General features: G+C 37.2%; 2 protein-coding genes across 2 annotated transcripts; both read left to right on the top strand.

Annotated features, from left to right (window-relative positions):
- The first annotated feature begins 2,619 nt into the window (after window positions 1–2,619).
- On the top strand, window positions 2,620–4,487 carry LOC125205765 (uncharacterized). The gene is made up of 2 exons (XM_048104870.2): window positions 2,620–3,589; window positions 3,758–4,487. The coding sequence occupies exons 1-2, from the start codon at window positions 2,642–2,644 to the stop codon at window positions 4,397–4,399; spliced, it is 1,590 nt and encodes a 529-aa protein (XP_047960827.2). The 5' UTR covers window positions 2,620–2,641; the 3' UTR covers window positions 4,400–4,487.
- Window positions 4,488–7,198: 2,711 nt separating this feature from the next.
- Window positions 7,199–7,823, top strand: LOC125205769 (ubiquitin-ribosomal protein eS31 fusion protein). Its single transcript, XM_048104876.2, has one exon. The coding sequence runs from the start codon at window positions 7,274–7,276 to the stop codon at window positions 7,742–7,744; it is 471 nt and encodes a 156-aa protein (XP_047960833.1). The 5' UTR covers window positions 7,199–7,273; the 3' UTR covers window positions 7,745–7,823.
- Window positions 7,824–10,625: the final 2,802 nt, after the last annotated feature.

The following is a 10,625-nucleotide window of genomic DNA, read 5'->3' as shown; positions in this document are numbered from 1 at the left end:
CAATATAAAAAAAATAGGTCTCACATTCCACTAACTTTTTCAATCAATTTTTCTTTACATTTCTTAATACTCGTGCCCGGTCAAAGTGTGACTCTTAATCGGAGACGGATGGAGTATACTCTTTTGAGTTCATTCCTCAGAGCATCAAAATTTCACATAGCTGAATGGAAAGGTTGAGATCAATTGTCCCATTTTTGGGTGTACTATGACTTTCAATTCTATTTTTTGTTTGATTTTTACTAAGTTGGTATCGTTAGAATTTTTGCAACTTGGCTTCATTGCACAGGGAAAACTATGGTGTGTGGATTCAAAATTTCTGCCCTTATGCATAACTTGACTTGGCAGATAAGATGTCCTATGAATGGACTATATGCAACTACCAACTATTTCCATTTTTCATTTTGTAATTGGGATATAATCATGAAATATTCAATTCATTTGTACGAACCTTTACATAATCTTTAATTATGCAATTCAATTGTACAACTTTTACTGTAATTTTGGGGTATAATCATTAAATATTAAATTCAATTGTATAACTTTTAATAAATAGATCACACAGTTCTATTAATTTACTTATATCTTATTATGAAATAGTAGTCTATTATTTCATCCACCACAAAATACTTAAGTATTTTTTAAGGACGTAAAAATCGAGAAGCAATTAGTTGTGTTTAAATTTTTAAAAAAATAATAACAATTTAAACGCAAAAGAAAGTGTTCCTAAATTACGGACAAATTAACTTAGTCCTTTACTTTTTAAGGACGCTTCTGCGACCTCTAATTTTATCTAGGACACTAACGAAAAAGACATTTTCTAAAACGTCCTTAATTGTATTAGAAAATATCCTTAATGATTTTTTTTTTGTAGTGATCCATTCTATAGCATTGAGACATTTATTTTTTACACTAAATTTTAATAAAAAGTACTTAGTAAATTAAGTTTAGTGAGAATAATGTAAGAAGAAGAATAAAATAGATAAATAGTACTCCATACGTCCCACAAGAATATACATTCTTTTCTTTTTAGTCTGTCTCACAAGAATACATATTTTTCAATTTTTCTCTGTAATGAGGTGGGACTCATCCCCACTATTAATATTTTAATTACTTTTTCTCTTTACCTCTCTCTTATTTTACTAATTTTACATTAAAATCCATGCTGAACCCAAAGTGTATATTCTTTGAAGATGGAGGGAGTAAGGAAATAGTAGGTGATAAAATAAAATATTACTATACAAATAAAATAAGAGATAATAAAATAAATTAAATATATTAAGTTTTTGACATAAAAAATAATTCAACTACTAAAAGAACATTTTAAAAAAGAATTCGACTCAACACTATAATACACATTTTGAAAGAAAAAAAAAACTCATCTTTCGTAGTGGTAATGAATGGCTGAGCCCATATAGAAAATCGGGCCAAAAAATATTCGTTGACCAATCATCTACTACTACATGGGCCCTTTCATCACAAGACTTTATAGAGTAAGTTTAAGGCTTTATTTTATCTTTTTGTTTTTATACTCTTTTGGACTCCACCTCTAGGCTTTGCCAATGACACAATTACATGTTCCATACGACTAACCTAGTGTTAGAGAGCCGGATTTCATTGGTAAAGGATTAGATGTAGTCATCTTTTGTCGAACTACTTAAGAATGTAATTATATCTAACACTTGCATATTTGGCTAATGAAGTCAACTAGAGAGCAGTCCACATTATTCACTTTGTGCTTAGTGGATGTACAAATTAACATGTTGTCCTTCATCTGATCTTCATTATAGAAGCAGTACAAATCTTCTAAGAAAATAAGTGGTATTATTATTTTGGACAAGAAGAATATACCCATATTTTATACCGCCACACAACGTGTAGATAACTAATGCTGAACTAACCTTCCTTAATTCATAATCCCTCCATGACTCCATCCTGTAGTAGTGTAGTTGGAGCTTAAAAGCATAACATAATATACTGTGATATGAAACGCAAGAATATTATTTTATGTTCATACAGTATATTATAAAAGTTGAACACATATTTTATCAATATTTTTCATTTATTTTTCTTTGAATTTCTTGTAGAGTAGTAGTATAGTACTCCCTCCGTCCCATGCTACTCGCACTTTTTATTTTGACAACATAAATTTAAACATGAATAACTAGTATAATTAAATTAGAATTTTAAATGTAATAAGACAACACTTAATAAGGGACACCCTATCTAACTCTAAAATCTTAATTAAATATCATAATTTTTTATTTAAAATAGAAATAATGCAAATAGTTTGGTACAGTCTGAAAATGAAATGTGCAAGTAGCATGAGACCAATGGAGTATTTATTAAGAACATGTGAAACTAATAGTATTTAGTTAGATTGAATTTCTCTGAAGTTGTTGTGAGACTCAATCTCTTGAACAAAACATAATATACATATCCAATAATAAGATATAATCTTTCACACCAAATGAATTAAGATAGTACTATCAAATATGGAACGTGGATGACTGGAAAACTAACAAAGAAACGTAGAGAGAGAGACACACAGCAAGGGAGATAAACAATGTTCTAAAAACCAGTGTACAATTAGGAATCATCAAAAAAGTGAAAGTAGTAGGCAGAACTCAATACTAGTATTAAAATGGTGGGGCTTCACACTGAGGACAGAGCTGCTGCTCCACTCCACATTTACTTCTCCTTCTCAAATCTCACCATCTTTTATTTATACACTCCTATCCTACTATTCATAATCAATTACTACTTCAAAACCTTGGCAATGCCGCTGCATTTATTACACACCATCTCCATCACCATTACCATCACCATCACACTAGTATTTTTCACTATCAGCATTGCATCAGCTGCCGGCAGCGATACTTCGGCGGTGGGAGATGGTGGAATGCGGAGAGACGGGTTGCGGGTGGCGTTTGAGGCTTGGAACTTCTGCAATGAGGTTGGCACCGAAGCCCCCGGCATGGGAAGCCCCCGAGCCGCCGACTGCTTCCATCTCACTCAAGGCAGCGGCTCCATAATCCACGAGGTGTCCGAAGCTGACAACAGGCTAGGGGTTGGAACTCCATTCCCGGGTCTGAGCCACAAGGCTCTCAACCACCCGGACCTCTATGCGGCCGAGAAGGAGCTCTATCTCGGCTCCTTATGCCAAGTCTCCGACACCCCCAAGCCCTGGCAGTTTTGGATGGTAATGCTCAAGAATGGCAACTACGATACTAGATCAGGCCTGTGCCCCGAGAATGGGAAAAAGGCTCCGCCATTTCGCCCCAGGAGATTCCCGTGTTTTGGGAAGGGATGTATGAATCAGCCGAGCCTGTACCACCAGCCTACGAGGTTGTACAACGATGGCACCTTGATGAGGGGAGGCTTCTACGGCAGTTATGACACTTCCACCGGCAAACATTCTTCGTATTACCAAGTTGTGTGGGAGAAGAAAGTTGGGAGTGGGAGTTGGGTTTTCAAACATAAGCTCGTGACTTCTAAAAAGTATCCATGGCTTATGCTTTACTTGAGAGCTGACGCAACTACAGGTTATTCCGGGGGCTACCACTACGACACTCGAGGAATGCTCAAAATTGTAAGATTTTCATGTTTTTTTTTCTCTATCAGTAATGAGACAGTTAGGTAAGTAGGTAGGTAGGTAAGTGTATTTATCACAATAAATTCCGTTTGAGATAATGATAATATGCAAAGAAGAATATTAAGTAGGGACATGCATTGATTTAGAACCTTGTGATTGTTGCAGCTGCCGGAGTCTCCTAATTTTAAGGTGAAGCTGAGTTTGGACATCAAGAAAGGGGGAGGTCCGAAGAGCCAGTTCTACTTGATGGACATAGGGAGCTGCTGGAAAAACAACGGCGCACCCTGCGACGGTGATGTGCGGACCGATGTCACTCGATACTCGGAGATGATCATCAACCCAGTAACTCAGGCGTGGTGCAGCCCCACCAATATCGCCAACTGCCCCCCCTACCACATCACTCCGGACGACACCAAGATACTCAGAAACGACACGGACAACTTCCCTTACAGAGCCTATCACTATTACTGTGCCCCGGGAAATGCAAAGCATGCCGAGAAGCCATACAGCACATGTGATCCCTATAGTAATCCGCAGGCGCAGGAGCTGGTGCAGTTGCTTCCTCATCCCATCTGGGAGGAGTACGGATACCCTACCAAGCAGGGTGAAGGGTGGGTGGGAGACGGGCGTACCTGGGAGCTCGACGTTGGTGGCCTTTCCAGCAGGCTTTACTTCTACCAGGATCCAGATACTGCTCCTGCAAGAAGAATATGGACCTCTCTTGATGTGGGGACAGAGATATTTGTTAGTGATCAAGATGAAGTGGCTGAATGGTCTCTCAGTGACTTTGATGTTATTCTAACTTGATTAACATAATGTACCATAGCAGAGCAACAAAAATGTTAGCACTGCGCATCACATTATTTAACAAAAAGCTTGATTTTCCTCATTATAATTATGCTTGGCATTTTCCTGCTTTCAGCCCCACAAACAACAACTGTTATTGATATTCTAGTATATGTCTAGCTAACTGTTTGGCCTTGAAACCATCAGTGAAACATAGCAAAACCATCAATAACTAATAGCAGGGGGTTGCCAAATTGCAATCTCAGACCAACTAACCTAAGTTACTGATGTCTAGTTACTGCGATCGATTCTTAGTAGAATACAAGATTCAGCAGCTGCATCAACCTCCTCGAAGAAACAGTGGGGGCCAAAACAGAGATCTTTGGTTAGTGCAGAAAATGGATGGAGAATAGGACTGTAGGAGCATATCTGCAGCTGTAAATGCTAGGAAGTAAAAGCCAGTTTAAAAGAGTTTAAACTCTTCGGACAGTAAGTTGAAGTGAAAGAGGCAAAAGCATTCCTTTCTTGTTGCAAGATAAGAGCGTCAGCAAATGTATCCTAGCCTCCAATATCTCATCTATAGAGTGACTAGTGATGCCAACTCGATGATCAGTTACACGACCTTGAGGGAAATTATATGTACGGATGTGTTCTGATGATCTGATCTGTCCCCACTACCGATCTGTTGAGTACAGGAAAACACTTTAAAAAATATGTGTAATGATCTTCTACCAATAGCCAATAGGCCAATACTCCAAAGTAAAAGGCTTCAACTTGAAGACCATTACCTGCTTTGTTCTAAGTTTTGAATGATTGGCATCAAGCCGAGTCCTTTCCAGCTCATATAACTTCGAACACAATAATCCTTGTTCTGATGGAACAATCAAGAAAATGGGAAAATCTTACTCAAGTAATCAAGATGCATGAAACAAATATGGTTGCATGCAATGATTTTCATAAATTAATCATGCTTAACATAGAACCTGTCTAAAATATTTATGAATTTTGAAACAGAAGCTTATATAAGAAAAATGAACCATTAGTATTTTGGTTCAGTATATAAGATAAAACATAATTTTCTTTTTTCCGAGAGAATAGGCTGTACATATTTGAATGGATTGGATAATTATATTTCGTGAATTAGCAAGCATTTCCCAAATAGATCAGTTCCACTTTGAAAAGAAGTCCAGAAAATTTGTGCTTCTAAACTTGAAATTTCATAGAACTTTGCTACTCAAATTGGCCTAAAACTTAAAAGTCGAAGCAAGTAAATGGACAAAATTCTTTTACAGAAGACAGAGTTTTCCGAAATAAGGGAATACAGGTGTACATGAGTATTCCTTCCAAAAGCATAATATGGTTTGTACAGCAAACTAGTCATAAAACACGTAAAGGGGTAGCACAAACAACAAGTAGTCTATATTATCATGCCATTTATACAAATTTAACATGTAAGAATGGACTGTCTTATTAGATGAACAAATGCTCAGTTGTTCGTTTAATAATGTTTCATCAAACAACTAACAAATACTATTAGACAAAAAATTATTAACAACGGACAATGAAACACTGATGAAAATGGATGGTACAATTACTGCTGGGTTATATATTAGGAAATCTCTTGCATTGAAACAGAAGAATTAGAAACTGTAAGAAGATTGGTGCCTGATGTTGGGAGCGCCCATCCTGTATGGCACCCATTAACCCAGTTGGAATTATGGCATATGAGTGATCATGACGGCACTATCAATGGTGTTTACACTCCGACCACCTGCACCACCCAACCTGTACGTATCACTTCATTCCAGATTTGGACATCAACCTGCAGAAGTTTCAAACTCCTCAGATAACTATGATTAAAATGAATGCAGCCTCAAAATACTTGCCATTAATAATCGAGCAAATTGCCATTTTTAATATGCTTTTCTAACACTTATATCGAAAGTGGGAGCATAACTTTAAATCGGGTGGAGTTGGAGGAAGAATAACAACAGATACGGCACCGGAATGAACTCGCTCTAAGAGAAGATATTCATACAGAAGACAAAGAAATCAAAATGCAGATAGATTTAGAGTATGAAAAGCCTGCACTCTGTGAATCATTAAGCATTAAAAAAAACGATAGCGTGTGAGGCTGAAAATATGAAACGCAGTAGCAGATTGCATGTTATCTAAAGGATACTCAACCAACCTTATAACTTTTTACGTCAGATTCTGCCACACCAAGAACTTCAAAACTCCAACCTTTATTCTGTGAGTACTTCTCATACCTAATATATTTCAATGATATATCACTCAATCCACAAAAACAGGAGTGTACATTTTAAAAATAACCATGGCAAACAAAGAAGCCTCTTCCCCACCAGTTCCTAAAACAAACTTCAAGGACTAATCACGGAGCTGCCTGAAGAAGAAAAAACTGTGATACAGAGGAGCATTGGCCGAGGAGTACTCCTCCGGCGAGGCATCCGGCATCCGGCATCCGGCTATCTTTCATCAAAATGAGTCAATTTTTATACACAGAAATTTGATCGAACGGATAATAGAAGTGACGGAAACAAGAGAAATACGCATAGATGATGACCGAAGAAATTCATAGAGTTTCAATTTCCAAAATTTTGCTCGTCTGTTCATCCTCATAGTTGAACACTTTCTCTTCGTCAAATCAAAACGAATATATTTTCGCGGAAAAATAAAATAATTTATCGAAATAAATAGTGAAGAAAATATTTTGTTAATTCAAAATTGAGATAATGGGTAGTCCAAAGGCCCAATATAGACCTGGGCCCTCGTATATAAAGGGAGCCGTTTCAACTTTCAACACACCCAATTCATTCATCACTAATCACAATCTCGATTTCGCAAAACCCTAGCTTATCTGCGGCGGTCGCGAAGATGCAGATCTTCGTGAAAACCCTAACGGGGAAGACGATCACCCTGGAGGTGGAGTCGTCCGACACCATCGACAACGTCAAGGCCAAGATCCAGGACAAGGAAGGCATCCCGCCGGACCAGCAGCGCCTCATCTTCGCCGGCAAGCAGCTCGAAGATGGCCGCACCCTCGCCGACTACAACATCCAGAAGGAGTCGACGCTCCACCTCGTCCTCCGCCTCCGTGGTGGCGCTAAGAAGCGCAAGAAGAAGACCTACACCAAACCGAAGAAGATCAAGCACAAGCACAAGAAGGTGAAGCTCGCCGTGCTTCAGTTCTACAAGGTCGACGACTCCGGCAAGGTGCAGCGCCTCAGGAAGGAGTGCCCCAACGCCGAGTGCGGTGCTGGAACCTTCATGGCCAATCATTTTGACCGCCATTACTGCGGTAAGTGCGGCCTTACCTATGTCTACAATAAGGCCGGCGGCGATTGATTTTGAGATTCGATTATTTTACTTTCCTATGATAATAGACCCGAAATTTTATTAATGCTAAGACCTTAATCTTATCACAGTTTTCCGGTTTTTTTTTTTATAATTGCTTTACTGCTTTTATTCTTTTGCTTGTTGCTGCGCCATTGCATCATTCTTTTGCAAGCCATGTACTCCTATTAATTAAAAATTTACTACTAGTTGTTTTGCATTTTAGGTGGAAAAATATCATTACCAGTCTCTAGAAAATAAAAAAGTATAATCACTAATATTCTTTAGTTAATCTATATGCCCAGTTACTATGTGTTGATAACTGTAAATTTTATTTAGTGCTGTACGAGTACGAGTCCCTGGGAAGAGTATCAATTTGATAATAAAAATTTAGAGATAAATTTATGGTATGACCTTACGCAAAATTTAGCAGTCAAGCTATTTTAGTAGTGTTTTGATTATCTGTCTATAAAGTGTCCATTAAATCTTATTTTAAGCTACGTTTTGTAGAGTCAACCATTCTATTGATTTGCTAAATTTTTTTTTAACTCTTGTACTATTAAGATTAAGATTAATGCAATGTGCTGTATTCGGTTTTGGTCCTGTATGATCAAACATGTTTTAATGTGTTCTTATGCATGTTTTAACAGACATGGTGTACGATAAGACTTATGATAAGATTTTAATACTTTCTATGTCAATTCATTTGTTTTGTACTGTTAGATACTCCACAGTTGGACAGAGATAGTGAGAATGTGAGATGCATCTTTTCACTCAACTTCATAAGTACTATTTATCCTTTCGAACTTTTTTATCAAAATAGTTAAGAAGAATGAAGAAGTGGATAATATGAATATATTTTAGTATTGAAATTGCGTTGATTCTTGTTGATTTTGTATTTTGTGTTGAAATTGCGCTGATTCTATGCTTATTCTGTATTTTACGTTGAAATTGCGTTGATTTTATCTTATTTTGTATTGTGTTGAAATCGTGTTGATTTTTTTGCCTTTGATTACGTTGAAAAATTGCATGAATTCTTTGTTGAAATCATCGTTCTCGCTGTGTTGATTTATGAAAAAAAATTTGTTGAATTTGTGTCCATTGTTTGAATCCTGATGACTCCAGCGTGTTGATTTTTTGTTGAATTCTGAAATCTGTTGAATTTTTGTATTGAAATTGTGTTGATTCTTTTGTTTTGCTGATGTTGTATTTTGTGTCAACAAATGTAAACATAGGATCAGCCAGCGCCATGACATATCAACAAAATTTACAATAATTTCAACACAAGTTCAATGGAAGATCAAAAAATAAATTCTTGAATACACTGGCAAAGAAATCAATTTAAGTCTTCAAAATCAAGTTTTGACGTCAATTATGGTGTTAAGGTCCTTTCCAAAATGTGTTTGTAGATTTCTAATGTGTGTGTGAGAGAGAGAGAGATCCACTCTCTCTCAATTAACAGTGCCGTTTTAAAGGAAGCTAACTGTAGTGTCTACTAAGTGAATCTAACTCGCTAGAACTCTGTCACAGTTATGAAGCAAGTTATATTAAATCATACACGATTGTGTCACTCAGTCATGCAGCATCAAAACTACTTAGGGAAGAAATAAAGTAAAAACAAAACGGATATTAGATAGAAAAAGAAATTTGTATAACCAAGGTCGTTACTAACACATCCAAAGAATTCTATGAATTTAGTTAGACATAATTGAATAGGGACGTGATCAAATGCAAACTCTAAATATTGTACAAATTCCAAACTATGATCTGGACCGTTAGAAAATATCAACAGATCATGAAATAATAGCAACAAAAAATGTCAACACAATATCAACGGTTGATGTTGTGTTGAAATTGTATTGAAATTGTATTGAAATTGTGTTGATATCAGAATCTTGAAATTTTATACTGTGTTGACATTATGTTGATATTGTGTTGAAAAAGTTTGGAGTTTGTACAATATATGGGTTTGCATTTTATCACTACCCTAATTGAATAAGCTAAAAACATAGATTGGAGTGAAAACAATTGGAACATAAAACTAAAACAAATAAAACCCGTAGGTTGAATCCTTGTCGTTCTTGATGTTCTTGCTTCTTTCCGCAACCCTTTGCACAATGAAGAACTCTTAAATTTATGCTATGGAAGTAATTCGCAAAAAGATGATGAAAGATTAAGGTTGGAGGAGGAGCTATGAAAAGCTCCCCTTTTGGGGCTAAGGAATGGTTGAATTCTATGAATGAGGTTATGGGGTATATATAGGCTTTAGAAGGATTTAAATTTGGTAATAAGTGTCCTCCAAGCCTTAGGAAATATGTAATTTTCGTTCCCCATAGTAGAAGGAAAAGATTTGGCTTCACAAGGTAATATCTTCTTTCCTTCTTCAAATTACCGCATAGACTTCAGTTGGTAGCTTTGCGCGACTTTGGTAGAACGGCCATAACTCTCTCCACAGAACTTTGATTGAGTTAATTCTCGAACCATATTGAAGCTCTTTTCAAGACGAAGAGAATGGTGTGTAGAACGCTCCGATCGGACTTCAGGATCGCCGGAAAATTGAGTTTGAAGACAGCTGTCGCGCGCCGTGTTTCTGTGGCGGGCCGCCGCACCTTGGCCGGCGGTCGCCGCGCGCAGTCCAGTAGCTTCTGACTCCTTGTGGCGGTCGCCACGCACTTCCCGGCGGTAGCCGGGCGTGTCTTTGTCTCCGCTAAGTGCCGGCGGTCGTCGGAAGTGTTGCCGTGGTCGCCGGAGAAGCTCCAGATTCTTACTTCGCATTTTAACTTCCTTTTTTGGCTCAAATATGCACATTTCTCACAAAACATGTCAAAATACCAAAATAGATAGAATATGCAAATAATGGACATGTAATGCAACTTTGACCTTAAAAACGGGC

This window comes from Salvia hispanica, chromosome 6 (genome assembly GCF_029641045.1).
Source record: "Salvia hispanica isolate PSC_SH4W2 chromosome 6, Shi_PSC_v1, whole genome shotgun sequence".
NCBI classification, from domain to species: Eukaryota; Viridiplantae; Streptophyta; class Magnoliopsida; order Lamiales; family Lamiaceae; genus Salvia; species Salvia hispanica.
The sequence above is the reverse complement of the archived record's forward strand: the minus strand, read 5'-3'. Positions and strand labels throughout refer to the sequence as shown.